The following is a 15,979-nucleotide window of genomic DNA, read 5'->3' as shown; positions in this document are numbered from 1 at the left end:
GGCTGTGTGCTGATGGCTCAGAGCCTGGAACCTGATTCGGATTCTGTGTCTCCCTCTTTCTTCCTCTCCCCCACTTGTGTTCTCTCTGTCTCTCAAAACCAAATAAACATTTAAAAAAAAATTTTAATGGACAAATGATTTTAAACTGATGCTTCGTTAAAAAAGGTATATAAATGACTAATAAGCACATTGAAAGGTGATCACTATTAATAGTTATCCAAAATGGGCAAGTAAAGTCCACAGTGAGATATTACTACACAAAAGCTTCTTAACCTCAGCACATAAAGTTTGGGCCAGATAATTTTCTGTTGTGAGGGGCTGCCCTATGTGCTGTAGGATATTTGGTAGCATCCCCGGCCTCTACTAGCTTAATGCCAGTGGCAAACCGCTCACCCACCAGTTGTGAAAATGAAAATGTAAACCGATGTCAAATATTTCCTAGAGGACCAAATCATCCCCAGGTAAAATTCGCCACACTATACCACTAGATTGCCTAAAATAATATTTATCATGCAAAGTGTTGTTAAAGGTGTATAGCCACTGGAACTCTCATACGGCTGGTAGTAATATAAAAATGGTACAACCAGCATGGAAAACACTTTGGCATTTGCTTGAAAAGTTAAACCTATGCCTATTATAGGAACCAGCCATTTCACTCCAACTCAAGAGAAATGAAAGCATATGTTCACATAAAGCTGTTCAGAATCCTTAGAGAATGTACTTTTCTACATAGGTAAGAATTTTACCCATGGAATGAAAATCTTAAGTACAAAGGAACCTTTCTTTGTTGACTATGTAATAATTTTTCACACTTCCTTCTAGGATCATTTTGCTTTTTCCTGAAATGAAGCTCCTCCAGTAATTTTTATTGGTGGTAAAGGTGTGCTTTATCTCTTAAAATGTGTTTCTTGCATTTGCCTTCTCATATGTTAATAGAATTCAAGAGTGGCCATTTTTTCTCTCAGTGCTTTGAAGATACTATTCCATTCTCTTCTGACTTCCATTGTTAAAAACTAGTCCATTTACTATCCTTGTGTAGATAATCTGGCTTTTCTCTTGGATAACTTTTAAGATCTTCCCTTTTTCTTGGAATTTTTCAGCTTTGCTATATGTCAAGATATGAATCTCCTTTCTTTTATTCTGCGTGGGATTCATTGTGCTTCCTGAAAAAAATGAGGATTGGTATCTTTAATCAGTTCTGGAAAATTCTCAACCATGACCTCTTAGAATATTGCTTTTCTCCTTCCAAATATATGTATACAATATATCATTACTACATATATACTATATACATTACACCTTCTATTTCATTCTCCATGTATTTTTCTATTTTTGGTCTCTTTGCATTGTATGCTACATTCTGACTTATTTCTTCAGATTTACTTTCTAGCTTACTAAAAACTTCCTCTTTAGCTATGCTCAAATATGCTGTTTATCAATTGAGTTTTAAGTTTTAATAATTATAAAATCTGTATTCAATTCATTTTAAAATCTGCTTATTTTTTGATGATTTCTTGTTCCTCACCCATATTTTCCATTTCCTTTAAAAAAATAAAAGACATATTAAACTGGTATTCTGTATCTGTAATTCTAACACCTCAAATCTTACAGGTCTGAGTTAAGTGATTATTGTTTCTTCTGACCCTCACTAATCGTGCCTTTTTCATGGTATATTTTATTACTGTAAGCTTTTATTCATTAGAATTTTATCTCTTTGGATGATCCATATTTCTGACTGGAGGCTGTAAATATAACCAATGCACTTTAACTGAATCTTTGCATTAGTTTTTGTTTAAGACCAGAGGGGTAATAGTATGTTAAAGCCCCAACATCTCATGTGCGAACTACTGTGTGTTTATGAATTTTCAGGGGAGATTTCATCCCACCAAGAACAAAACTTGAAACAGCAAATTTTCTATCTCCTTTTGTCGATGGGATATTTTTCCTATTTCATGTGTTCATTGGTACTATAACCTCTTGGGAGTTGGCTTTATAATTGAGTCTCTGGTTTACCCCCCAATTTCCCAAGTCCTAGGCTTTGTCTTCTCTTCCCATGCTGTTGCTCTAGGTTACTGGGGAACCATTAACTACCAGCCCCAGTAATTGTTACCTCTCTGGGTTTCTCCTATCGGTCATTTTTTTTACTTCTGAGGATTTCTGTTACTTTGCCAGCTCAGACATTTTATTTCTTACAGAAATGTTTGTAGGTGTTTGTCCAACATTTCTTATAGAAATACTTGTAAGTGTTTTGTCCAACATGAGTAAGAGTAACTATTATGGAGGTTAGTTATTACCCTAATCTGTCAGAGAGTGGTGCTGTCAGAGCTCCTTAAGGCTTAGGACTAAGAATCCTTATAATAAATGGCCTCCTACATTGTGCTGTCCAAGTTCTTAGTTCTGCTTTTCAGAATATTTCTGACTCTTTCCTTGTGATTAAATGGTTGACCATCATACTTTCTCTGCTGTCAATTTAAACAGTAGTCCCTACTCCCTTCTAAATTACTGTGGACTTAGAAGCTAGATAAACAAGCTTGTTGTCATTTTGCACAAAATAAAAGTTCATTGTCTTTAAGAAAGATGGGCCAAAGGTTTTTCTCTGAGTTATAGTACATACTCTTTGATATTATAAACTCTGTGGCATCTATTTTATGTCTTTTTTTTGCTTGTTCTAGATTCTGTTCTTAAGATTACCCTCCCCCAATCATATTTAGCCACTAGGAAAAAAACTGCAGTATTTTCTTATGCCTTAAGTTGATTAAAGTGACTATTTTTTATTTGGAAAAGTCTTTTTTAAGTTTTTATTTAAATTCCAGTTAGTCAACCATATGTTTTCACTTATGGGTGGATTAGGAGAAAATTAACAGAGGACCATGGGGGAGGAGAAGGGAAAAAATAGTTGGGGAGGGGAAGGGAGGCAAACCATGAAAGACTCTTGAATGCTGAGAACAAACTGAAGGCTGATGGGGGTGGGGATGAGGGGAAGAGGGTGATGGGCATGGAGGAGGGCACTTCTTGGGATGAGCTCTGGGGTATTATATGGAAACCAACTTGACAATAAACTATGAAAGAAAAATAAATAAATTCCAGTTAGTCAATAAAGTGACTTTAATACTGATTATGGGCCACTTTGTCTTCATTTATGTTTTCATTTTTTCCTTTTACGTAAAATGTTATATTTCACTTATGCTAAAAGATAATTTTACTCATTTAACTATTTTGATGATGTTTTAGTTAGACTCAAGTCTACAGCTTACTCTTTGGTGTCATTTGTACAAATCTTATAATGAGAATGTGTTTTTAAATACTTGTGTGCTAGTAGGTATAATTTCAAAGCAAGATTAACATACTTCCACTCCCCAGATCTTTGCATCTAGAACAGAATGTACTCTCAACATAGCCCAAAAGGGGCATATAAATACTCTAAGGTTATACTTTAAAACTGTAAACACAACATAGGTACATCCAGAAATAGTTAATTATAAACTATACCTAAAACATAGTGCATGGTGTTTTGTAGATTAAGAGACAGTGTGGTAAACTGTCAAGTGGTAGAAGACATTCCTCATTTAGCTTTACAAAATTGTGTAAGGGTTCAGAGGGGACTGGAAGTAGGTAAGTGGAATAAAGGAAACTGGGATCTGATTTAATAAGGCAGTGGCCAGGGTGAAGGGAGAAGGGATATTGAGGGATGTTAGGAAGCATTTCCTATTTTGGCAGTAGGCTCAGTGAGGAGCCAGTTCAGATTTCCTGGAGAGGAATGACATTCTAAAGTTTCAGGGGACGGTCCACAGAGGGTGGGGTGAACAGTCAGTTATAGAGAAGAGATTACAGGTAAGATAGGAAGGGATTAAGAGAAAAAAGTTTATGGCCCTTTGGCCTCTTTCCTGATAGATACATAATCACTGGAATATTAACAGTGGGAAAAGAACTAAAAACATTATTAGGCAGCATCATGGTATAGTAGAAAGAATATGCCTTTGGAGTCAAGTTGAGCTCTAATCTTTACTTAAGCCGCTTGCTTGCTGTGTGACCTTAGGTTAGATACTTAACCTCTCTCTGTTTCTCATTTCTAAAATGAAAAGAGCGTCTACCTAAAGGGTTATTATGAGGGTTGAATGAGTTAAAATGAGTTAAATATTAGATGAGTTAAAACATATGTAAAATGTTTTAGAAGAGTACCTGATACATACTAACAACAGTATGTGTTAGCTATTCTGTTAATATTATCAACTCTGAAACTATGAAATATAGCATCTATCTGCTTCCAGAGTCAAATCTGAAACTAAAAACCTGAGTTTTTGGTTTTAAAGCTCCTCATCAGTTGGCACACAATTACCTAACTGCTACTATAACAGATGTTCACCATAACACACAATCCTGCCTTCCAAGCCTTTTGTACTTCTTTGCATTTGTAGTTTAAGGCATTCTTCAGTCCAGGTGCCCCTTTAGAAGCAAAAAGACTATAGTGGGTGGATCACTATAAGAAATTACAAAAAGAGGAGGGAGGAAAAAGGAAGATGTGGATATTGTTCTCAAAGGCCAACTGAGGGGAAGTGGAAATACTTGTCTAATAATAGATGCTTAATTAATATTGGTTGAATGAATGTTGAATAAATTGGTCCAATATATCCATACATATAGAGGTTCATGAATTTAACAAAAAGATACACAACCAGTCTCTGGTGTATAGAAATATGAGTGTTAAGTAATTGATGAAACTTTCAGTAAGATTTGGGTGGATACTGTTCCAAAATATTAAGACTTAAGAGCTCAAGGAAAATATGAGCTTGATGTAAAGTTTGTCTTTCCCAAATAATGTATTGAAAATACATTTTTCTTTCTTTCCCTTTTTTTTTTGCAGAAGGCATCTTTATTTTTTTCTTCCAAATTTTTATGTAAACTCTAGTTAACATAGAGTATAATATTGGTTTCAGTAGAATTTAGTGATTCATTACTTACATATAACAACACCCAGTGCTCATTATAGCAAGTGCCCTCCTTAATACATCCCCAACCCATGAAACTTCCTTTTTCTTGATTCAATATAGCTTTGTTATCTGTGACAATTGAGGAGAGAGGAACAGAATAAAGTGAGGATATGGCCAATAAATAAAACCTAAAACTAGTCTTCAAATATTTTTAAAACCGCCCCCCCCCCCGCCCCCCGCCGCTTCCTTGGGTATATAGAAAGCAATGAACTATTGAGGGGAAGTATACATACATACATTTTGGGTTTTGGGTTTTTTTTTAATTTTTTTAATGTTTTATTTATTTCTGAGAGAGAGAGACAGCATGAGCATGAGATCTCACAAACCGTGAGATCATGACCTGAGCTGAAGTCGGACACTTAACCAACTGAGCAACCCAGGTGCCTGTCATACATACATTTTGGAGAGCATCTTACAGTATTAGTAGCAAACCTCCTATGTTTTATAGTACAGGAAACAATTGATAGGACAAGTCAAGCTGATTTACTTAAAATAATTATTTTTTAGGGCACTAAAACCAGCAAATGGTTTAAGCAGCACTTGATGAAAAAACAAAAAGTGGTTTTTGAAGATTTTTACAGAAAATATTGGTAACTGCTTTAGAATATAGAGTTAGCAAGCCAAAAGCAAAATGAAGAAAACTATCAAGTATCATTTCACAGTGTTTGTGTGTCTCTATTGCAAGTAGCTCTCTCAATTTGAGCAAATAATGGAGGTCAGCACCAAACATTACAGTGATGAAATCTATAACTCTTTGAAAATCTCTTCTAAATCCTCAGAAAATTTTCTTCTCTCAGAGGAGAATATGTATTGAGTGCTAAAGAGGAAAAATTGCATAGAATAGCACTACGCCGTTTGTTCAGTTTCCTTGCTTGCTTTGAAGGTTATACTTATATGTGACTGTCATGCTCATATTTCTGGATTTGGACTATAGCATTTCATTGTTGGCTACCCCCCTTCCCCATGAATTTTGGAAATTGAGTAGCAGGGAATTTAAAAAGAGAAAAAAAAATTTCTTAGGGATATTCCCACCCTTATCCTTATCCACAAAAAAAGAAAGAAAATTTCCTAGAAAATTCTATATTTTATTATAATTACACTAATATTTTAAAGGTGACTTTAATGTATACAGTATCTGGCACATAAGAATAAAAACAAAATTATCACTATGTTACTAAAATCTATTTTTTTAAAGATTTGGTGAAGAGATTTTAAATCTTTGTTACTTTTAACTCAGGACAGTATATCCTGTTTTACAACAGTGTTCTGTTCTGACGCTATATAATTTTTTTAAAAAACATTGAAGGTTGGACCTCATTGGTATCTGGAGTGGTTGAGTCCTGACCTGTTTGCTTTGTGGTTGGCTGAAAGCTGTTGCTAAGCTTGTTTTTTTGTTCTTAGAAAAAGTTAAAAGTTGAGTGTGACCTATTTGAAATGCACCCTGCTTTTGACTCTGCTTTGCTCTTTTTCCTGGATCCACATACTTTTTTTTCTGATATCTTTTGAATTTAGATATTTTTCAAACCCACAAATTTGTAAATTTAATGTACATTATTTTAGGGTTCTAAGGTTTTAATTGTATATTTTTAATGTGCAAGTTAAAGTATTGTGGTTTAGTTTTTTAAATCTCATTGAATACTTGAAAGTTGAAGTTTCTGACATAAAAGTAAGTTCTAGTTGTAAAAAACACATGTATTATTTAAGAACCTGCCTATTACAAACAGAAAAGATTATTTGGATATCAGTAATATCTTCATTGTTAATAAAAACAATCTCAAAGTACTTCATTGTACTTTTACTTCATTGTACATTTCTTAGGTCAAATTTTTGTGATTTAGGATAAAAGCTATTATTCATCATGCTGGTATGTGTGTCACTGAAGGGTAAGATTGACTTTATTCATGTTTTCTGGAGAAGGGTTAGAAGGATTGATAATCCTTGCAGTTATAGACGAGATCCAGGACAGGCTAAATGTAAGTTCTATGGGAAGGCAAGTTTGGTTTGTAATTCAGTAGACTGTCATAAACCATTTTGATTCTAAGAGCCTTTTCTCTTTAAGGCTGTATTTAACATTGGTAGGAATGAGACTTTGAACTAAATCCCTCCTGCATTCTGCTGGAATCAGCAGAAATCCAGAGATCATTCTCTGAACCTTAAAGCCTGACCCAAGCCTTGGATGAATAATGTAGGGAACTACAGACTAGCATGGATTCTATGCTATGAGTTCTAGTGTGCCAATGAGGAGATATGGCGTATATATAAGGCAGTGGTATCAATATGTGTTACTAATTTTTTTTTTGTCAACATAGTCTTTAGTCAAACAATATTACCAGAATTCTGACATATGTAGTATCTAAAATTGGCCTTTTATTAATGATGTCTTTAAGTTCAAATAAAGTTAAATTATTAAGTCAGAACAGTGAGGCTATTTTATGTTTTAAACAAATTTGAAATTAAGGGTTAGGGATTATGGCTGCAGTATTATTTATTTACGTTCTTTTAATGTTTATTTTTGATAGAGAGCGTGAGTGGGGGAGGTGCGGGGGAGGGGGGGACGGAAGATCTGAAGCTGACTCTACACTGACAGCAGCCAGCCTGATGTGGGGCTTGAAACCACAAACTGTGTGATCATGACCTGAGCTGAGGTCAGATGCTCAAACAACTGAGCCACCCAGGCGCCCCTCTGTAGTTTCCGGTATGCATAATATCCAGGAAATCTGGATTCACACAGCAAAGCACCCTCGCTATACTCTCAGTGTAGCAGTCCACTCACTGCTAGTTTTACTCCAGCAAATGCAGAGAGGCATGAATTTTTTTTAAAGGCTGGAATACACTAACTATACCCTTCCTTATCCTGGCACATTTACAAAAATGTTCAAACATATGCCCACAGAGATGGTGAAGGAAGCTTTATGTAGTCCAGGAACTGAATTATTAGTTAATTATTAGGCAACAAATTACTATTATGGCAATTTCCAATGCATTTAATGTTGATTTGCATTTGCAGTTTGCCTTGAAAAAGAAAGTCCAAATCTAATATTTTATAATAACTCTAAAGAACTTGTAAGGAACGGATCCTAAGAAATACAATTTGAAAACCACTGATAATGTAACAAAAGAAGCCTGGTGTAGGAGGCGGCCAGATTCTAGTTAGTTTAAAGCATGTAGTAACTCTTGATAAAATCAGAAATTACGTTAACAGCAGAACTTTAGAGCTGAAATAAAGTTTGAGAGAATATGAAGTTCACCTGCCCTTCATTTTAAATTTGAGGGGGCTAAAACTGGAAGGGCTGTTAAGAGATTTACAAACTGGGTTTCTGTTTTTTGTTAGTCTGTTTCAGGATTGGGCAGTAAACTAGATGACTCCCCATTTAATGTTCCTTAACAGAGTACCAAGCTATCTGCCAATCTGTGTGACTTATGTGAGAGGTGTAAGTCTAGATAAAATAGACACCCAAACTCGAGATATTTCTGCTTGTTCATAGGATTTAAGAAATTAAATGCAAATAATTTGGAACTTAGTAAATATCTATAAATAATTATTGAATGCTAAGTGCTTACTTAATATTAAGATTTCTGTCAATTGCCAAAATAATAGCATTGACTCCCATACATAAACCTATGCCAAAATGTATTTTTTAAATTAGAGTTATAACATAATAAGAAAGAATACTACCTTCTCCAATTTGTAATAGCTGAATAAAATCCTATGTTAGTATTTCTCAGTCGTTTGCCAAAACTTAGAAAACCATAGTTTTGTTATTACAAATGATCTTGAATTCTGTTCAAATTTAAGTTCATGTAAAAACAATTTTAAAGTGGCATTATCTCTCTCTGTCTTTCTTTCTAATATTTTTAGCTACACAGAAAGTTAATAGTGATAAGTAAAAATAAACATCTCTGTTGAACTACATTGGCCTGAACATATACGTACTCTATGTACAAAAGGGGAAATGGCCCAGGGATGCAGTGAGGATTTTGGAGGGCAGAGGAACAGATGGGAAAGTTTGGTGAATGGTGTTTTATTTCTAAGATGCTTTAATAACATGCAAGTATTCTCTAAGTGTGGCCTTGTACTTTGTGACCAGGTTCTACAATTTGATACCCTCATGGGAAACTAGAGATCTCAGAAGGAGGCAAAGAAAGAAGGTAATTTAACAGATTAAAGGACCCACAACTAAAGATTATTACAGAGATGGGGGGCCTGGGTGGCTCAGTTAAGCATCCACCTTCAGCTCATGATCCTGCAATCCATGAGTTCGAGCCCCACGTCTGATTCTGTGCTGACAGCTCAGAGCCTAGAGACTGCTTAGAATTCTGTGCCCTACCCCGTCTCTGCCCCTCCCCTGCTCATGCTCTATCTTGCTCTCTCAAAAATAAATAAATGTTAAAAATAAAGATTATTATGGAGGAACTGAGTGGGGGTCTTTGAGTTCTATAAGAAAAGCACATATTGTAGATCTCTATTCACTACATGGTAGTAGGAATCACAGGGTGGGGTGGGCAGAGATAGGGAGGTCAGGAGAGTTGTTACAAATTAAAAAAACCTGATTAAAAGATTTTAGCGACACCTTGCTGGCTGCAGTCAGGTGAGCATGACTCTTGATCTCTTGGGGTCCTAAGTTTGAGCCCTATGTTGGATGTAGAGACTACTAAAAAAAAAAAAAGGAAGAAGAATTTTTTAAAAATTATAGGTTACATACTAAAACCAGTTCTTGCCTTGTGCCCACAAATAGAAGTACTTTGAGAATTTTAAAAAATACATGTTTTCATATATGTTTTTAGGTAGAGTTGAAATCCAGCTTCTCAAAAAACATTTTAAAAATTATACAATACAGTAGGATATGTGTCTAGTCTGAGAAATATTTTCTACTTGAATATGTCATATATTTAGTATCTTGGGTTACCTTTTTTTGGAGTCTGTTTCACTTCCTTTTTCTCCTTCTTTAAAACTTACAGTAGTAGCTTCGATGTACATATGGGATAAAGTCCAAACTCTCAATTTCCCACCACACCTGAACCTCAGCCTGTTCCAAATTATACTGATTCCTTCTTATTTAACTCAACAATAATGCTAAAAACTAATACACCTGTAAAAATTGTAGCATTTTTTTTAATGAGTTCTCCCATTTAATTTTGAGATCTCAACAGACTCTTTCTTTCCTGTCATTTCACCTTAGGCCTAAAGATGTTTAAAGCCAAACTTGGTTACAGAATGTTCATGAATCTTGTCAAACAGTGGTACATATTCAGACAGTATCTGACTTGTAAATACCTGCCTGACTTAACAAATGAACCATAAATACCATTGCCCAAACCTATATAGCTAGCTTAGCAGTGAAAGCAAAGAAAAATCAAAGAAGCTGGGGAATATCTATGGATTCTTAAGGAGAAGATGGGGAAAATCTATGAAAAACAGAAGTTGCTTTAGCTTGAACCCAGGGACAAGCTGATTTCCAAGCACAGCCTGCCTGCCTGGATAATGGACCTGAAACCTCCAAGAATGTTTGTCTAGATGGCCCAAATCTTTCATAAAGTTAAATTCATTATTGAGGTAAGCTTTTTTTTTTTTAATAGAAATAGCTCTGGAGCTCATTCATTACATACTTATTGAGGGTCTACCATGGTAGGCACTTGGGCATTGGAAATACAGCAGTGAGCAAAAAAGACAAACATTCTGATTTTACAGAGCTTATATTCTGTTGAGTCAGACTAAATCAATTACTATAAGATATCAGTACCTCATACAATGAATAGTATGAATTCATTTAAGAAGCTTGCTTTCTTCCTAGCACTTAACCACTTATTCTAAGAGGAATAAGGTTGGTAGGAGGACCTTTTAGTAGACTTAGGTGGAGACTTAGGTGGATTCAGGCGAGTTCTATAGTGAAGGACCTCTAGGTAACATGAGGTCACCAAAGGCCTAGGAAAAGACACTAGGAGGAATGATAGGGATAGTGAAATAGAGGAGATAAGCTCTCAAAGACTAAGATCACTCATTCCATGATTTTTTTAAAGCCAGATCTCATCCTGAGTGTAAGGGAGATAAATTTTTCCTTCTTCATTCCCTCTTTTCTCCTCCTCAGAATCAAGAACTGAGACTAATACTGGGACTAGAGTATTTTATGCGAAGCAAAATTAATCAGAGAAAGACAAATATATGATTTCACTCGTATGTGAAATTTAAGATACAAAACAGATGAACATAAGGGAAGGGAAGCAAAAATAATATAAAAACAGGGAGAGGAACAAACCATAAGAGACTCTTAAATACAGAGAACAAACTGAAGAGCTGTGAGTGAGGGCATGGGCTAAATGGGCAATGGGTATTAAGGAAGATACTTGTTGGGATGAGCACTGAGTGTTCTATGTAGGGGATGAATCACTGGATTCTACTTCTAAAATCATTTTTGCACTATATGCTTAACTAGCTTGGATGTAAATTTAAGAAAAAATTTTAACTTTTAAATAAATAAAATAAGAATGGCAAGAGTTTATTAAGAAAACTGAGACTAATACATAGTTACCAAAACTTGCAAATTATTCATTAAAAGAAGCAACCCAGCTTCAGCTGCTTTGGATTTGGGTAGACCTGGGTTCTAATCCTTAAAGGCTATTTACTACTTTTGTGATCTTAGATGTGTTACCATGCTTTTATAAGTTCCTGTTTTATAAATTTGAAAATAGGAATAAGTATCTGCCTCATACATGTCAATTGCTTTAGTGTCTAATGGGTAGGAGTTAGTTAAGTTACTGGTCTTATTAACCTGGAAAACCTGACCACAATTTAATATGCTTCTTCTTTGGAGAAAGTGCTTTTCTAATTTAAAACTATTGACATTGTTTGGAATACTGCTTATTTACAAACGTGGATGATGGCCTATGTTTCTAAAATCCTATTAGAGATTTAAAATTGTGCATTTCTCAAAGAAGAAACCCTAAAGGAGAGAATAAGGCAAAGGTCTGTCAACATTCTTGTTCCTTTATAAGTGATAAAATTCTAAAAATTAAATTGAAGAAGTGAGAAAAGTAGAGGACAAATAAGAGAACAATGTAAAATTAAAGTTCAGTGCTAAAAGGATCTCAATGTACTCAAAACATGTTGAAAGGAAAAAAGTGCTTAGCAGACAAGCTATATATATAAAAACAGGAAGATATGAGCTGGAGGAGAAAAATCTTGATAAAATTAGTAAGCAGAAGTAGTCTTATAAACCAGCATTCATTCTAAATAAAATGTTTTAAATGACAATAGGACATTTTTCAAGAATGCTTTAAGCCCACTCTTAAAAGAGTTCTTTGGCTTAATCACTGAAATCACTGTTATGTGTGTTTTCTAACCAATTACTAAATATAATTCCTTTCTAATAAATAGATCTACAAATCTGTAGTAGTTTAATATAATTCCTTTGGTCAATGGGAAAATTCAAGCTTTAATATGTGGTCCATGAAAGTGTGATTATGCCTTTTGGCCTGATAAGTATTCATTCTACTAAAACATATCTCTTATTTTCCATGAATTAACTACATTTTTAAAAGTCTAATGGATGTAGGAAAGCCACTTAGGATAGCAGCTAATTTGAGATTTGTTTCCTTAATTTCAAAAATAAGAGTATGAGGCATGATTTCCTTTCTCAAGAAATATATTATGTTGGAGAAACAAAATCTACCTTCATCCTACACTTGGCTTCATTCCCATTGTTCTTCAGACCACCCTATTGCCTTGCCAAAATTGCCTCAACAGCCTTCCTAACCCGTCTGCCTCTAATTTTTCCCTTCTAATATAATTTTCTAAACTTAGCTGAAATGCAAGTCTGATGTCTTTCTACTGTTTAAAACTTTCAAGAACTCCACAGTACTCTTAACAATGAAATTTACATTCTTTAATGAAGCTTGAACAAGGTCCCTCCTTACTGTTGATCTTTTACTTGAACTCTGTCACTGTCTTCTTCCAGACTCAATAAACTTCCTTTATTCAGCTTCTCTATTTGGACCATTCTCTCTCTACCCAGCCTCTGGGCCTTTGCACATACTGGTTACTTTGCTTAGAACTCTGTCTCTATTCTCCCAAGCCCCGTCTCCTGACTCCCCCGACCCTCAATTTTCTGGTCATAGCCTCTCCATTAATCCTCTAAACCCCAGCTCAGATGTTCTGCCTTCAGAAAGCTTGTCTTAAACCACAGCTTCAAGTCCAGACTCTCCAATACATCATAGTTCTCAGCTCAGATGAAGTCATTTAACACCACTCTGCTTTTAGATAGGTATATCAGCTTATTCTTGAGAAAATTAGAGTTGAGACCATTACTACTAATGACAAATGCAAAAACCTCACTTTGATACAACTGAGTAAGTCTACCAAAACATTTTTAGAGGAAAGGAAATATTTCAGAATTACTATTACTTCTTGGATTAAATATTAGGATTCTTCCTAGAAATCATGTTGAAATGTTTAAGTAGCAGACTTTATAAAGTAACTGTCAGCCTATAATGATAACCTGTAGTAAATATCAAAAGTTTAGTCCTTTCCAATTAGTGTTCTGTGCTCAGGATTTCATTTTTTTAGCAGATGTTTATTGCATGCCTGTGACATGCCAAACACTGGGGGTTCATTAGGAGAAGCACCTTCAGGACATCTGGCCTACTCAAGAAGTGAAATCTATACAGTGATATTTGTAGGTTAATACATTGGTTGGAATTCTTGGTTACTACAGATCTATTTGGAGGCAACCCTTTTATGTTGGAAAATAAAGTGACTAATTCACCATAGTGCTCTACTGTAAAGAGCAGAAGTTAGTACTCTTCGAAGAAATTGTCAGTCTTTTTAGAAACCATAAAGGAATCTTGACATTTAATGGCTTAAAGATCCTCAATAAACCACTGAATTAGAACATGAGTTAAAATTATCTTTCTTTTTATGTAAGGCAGCATCAAAGTACATAAACTGAAATTTTCTAGGGGAAAAACTCCTAATTGCAGCTTCCTATACAATTTCAGTGTATGCCTCTCGATAAATATCACACTCTAAGTATCAAATACTACTCTATATATACTTTGCAGTTTTGATTTGTATTTAATGATTTCAAACCATTTTTGAGTTAGCTGAATGCATGCATTTCCCTTGCTTCTCATTAAGAAATAGAAAGGTAAGCATTCTCCGTTTTGCAAATGACAATTTTAATGTCACAAACAAGGTTATGTCCTACTAGACAACTCAACCCCATTGTTGTATTCCTTCCAGAAAATAAAAATCACAGCTCAACTCTTCTAGAAGCAGAGTCATCATTTTCACTTATTCCTCTCATTATCCAGCGTCATAGCGCAGAACCTCATATGTCAAGTCCATTTATCTTTCCAAGGTATTCATCTACCACCAGTTTATTTTAGAGGGTATGTCATATTGCTGCAAACTGGATGATTTACTGGACTTATTTTTGCTGCTTGTTGGTTTGTGACTGAGTGGGCATTTGATTATCCTGTTTCCTTTTGTGGCTGTGCTCAGAAGAGAGCTTGGAAGCCTCTGTAGCCTGTTCTTTTAAGTTAATATTAATCCAAAATTGCTTTTCTTGACCAGTAAAAATATTTTGCATGCTATAGCAAATTTATAAGAACAGTGTATGAGAATATACAGTATTTCTTATTTATCTGGAGAAGATAAAAAATAACCATTTTAACTTGCCTTTAAATTACATTTTAAAAGCTGTAAGAGTATCTTAGTCTTCCCTGAGACATTGTAACCTCCACTCCTAAGACTGAAACTTATTTGCATTTCGGAGTCCTGGATCTGTGTCTGTCAGTATTTATTGATTTAAATTCCTCTTTTTTCCTTCTGTCAGAATGTTCCAACTTTTTAAAAAATCTGGACATGTAAACTTTTGCAAACACAAGAGCAAACATGCAAAAAGAGATCTAATTTAGGAGGTGATTTTTAAAAGTTAATGAAGCCATGTAAGGAAATCGTGTTCACGCAGGACTTGAGAGATTTGCGACCCAGGTCCAACAGTGTCAATTATTTATGCTCCCTTTTAACCTATATTGTCTCAAGTTCCTCATCAGATTTCAGAGAAATTCTTTCTTTAGAACCCAGGGCACTTATGGGAGAATATTAGAAACGTTAAAGCCTTCTAGTTTACTTACGAAGAAAAAGGAAATTCAGAGATTGGCTACCAAGGCTTATTATCTGTGTGGGAGAGTGATATTTATAGTTTCTACATAGCTTACCAAAAATAATTTTATATTGAATATAGGCCATGATCCCATACTTGTTCCAGCATTCTGGGCCCATTCAGCGTTGTTTGCGCATTACTGGAAAGGCCCAGGGGGATTTCAACGGTTTATAAAATGTAAGGCGAACTTGGTTCTTCCAGGTGGTGTCGGTCCGCAGAGAGGTGGGTTGCGCTTCGGCACAAGGTAAATGAATCCGAGTGGGTAGGAAGGAGGGCAAGCTCTCGGTCGCTGATGCTGGGGACAGGAGCGCGTTCGCCTTTATTGACGCCTGAGGGGCTCGCGCCGCATCTCCCAGCCTTAGAGCAAGGCCACCGAGCCAGTTCTGGACGTGAGAATTAGCTCCTGGCAGGGAGCTCCGGCGCTCGAGGTTGTTTTTCGCCGGGCCGCGTCCGACCGCCCACCAACGCCCGCCCCTCCGCGCCAAGAGGGCGGAGCCCCGCGGCGCCGCGGGCCGGCATTGGCGCGGGCGGCCGCTGGGCCGGCGGAGTGACGGCGGGGGCGGGGCCGCGCGGCTTGTTTGTCCGCGCCGCACCGCCGCAGAGGTCCGCGCTGCCTGAGGCGCTGCAGCCCGGAGCCCGGCCGTCCGGTCAGCGCTCGCCTTTTCCGCGCCGCCGGGCTGCTTCTGCGCGTCCGCAGCGGTCCCCGCGCCGACATGCGCCTGGCCACCACCGCGAACCAGGCGTACACGGCCTCGCTGGCCGTCTCGGACCTGCTGGGCTGCAAGCAGTGCGGCGGGGGCCGCGGCCGGGACGAGGTATCCGGGCGAAGGG

General features: G+C 36.4%; 1 protein-coding gene across 2 annotated transcripts in view; it reads left to right on the top strand.

Moving 5' to 3' along the window:
• SESN1 (sestrin 1) overlaps positions 1-15,979 on the top strand; it is a 117,941-nt gene that overhangs the window by 80,008 nt on the left and 21,954 nt on the right. The window contains exon 1 of one of the 2 annotated variants that reach the window (XM_039237436.1): positions 15,776-15,963. The exons of the other annotated variant lie outside the window; for it this stretch is intronic. Within the exon in view, the coding sequence (XP_039093367.1) occupies positions 15,862-15,963 (102 nt within the window). The 5' untranslated portion in view covers positions 15,776-15,861. Of the gene's footprint in view, positions 1-15,775; positions 15,964-15,979 lie in introns of those variants that run through there. 2 annotated transcript variants of the gene reach the window in all.

This window comes from Hyaena hyaena, unplaced genomic scaffold (genome assembly GCF_003009895.1).
Source record: "Hyaena hyaena isolate Hyena2069 unplaced genomic scaffold, ASM300989v1 scaffold_123, whole genome shotgun sequence".
In the NCBI taxonomy this organism is placed as follows: domain Eukaryota; kingdom Metazoa; phylum Chordata; class Mammalia; order Carnivora; family Hyaenidae; genus Hyaena; species Hyaena hyaena.
This window is presented reverse-complemented; position numbering and strand designations above follow the sequence as displayed.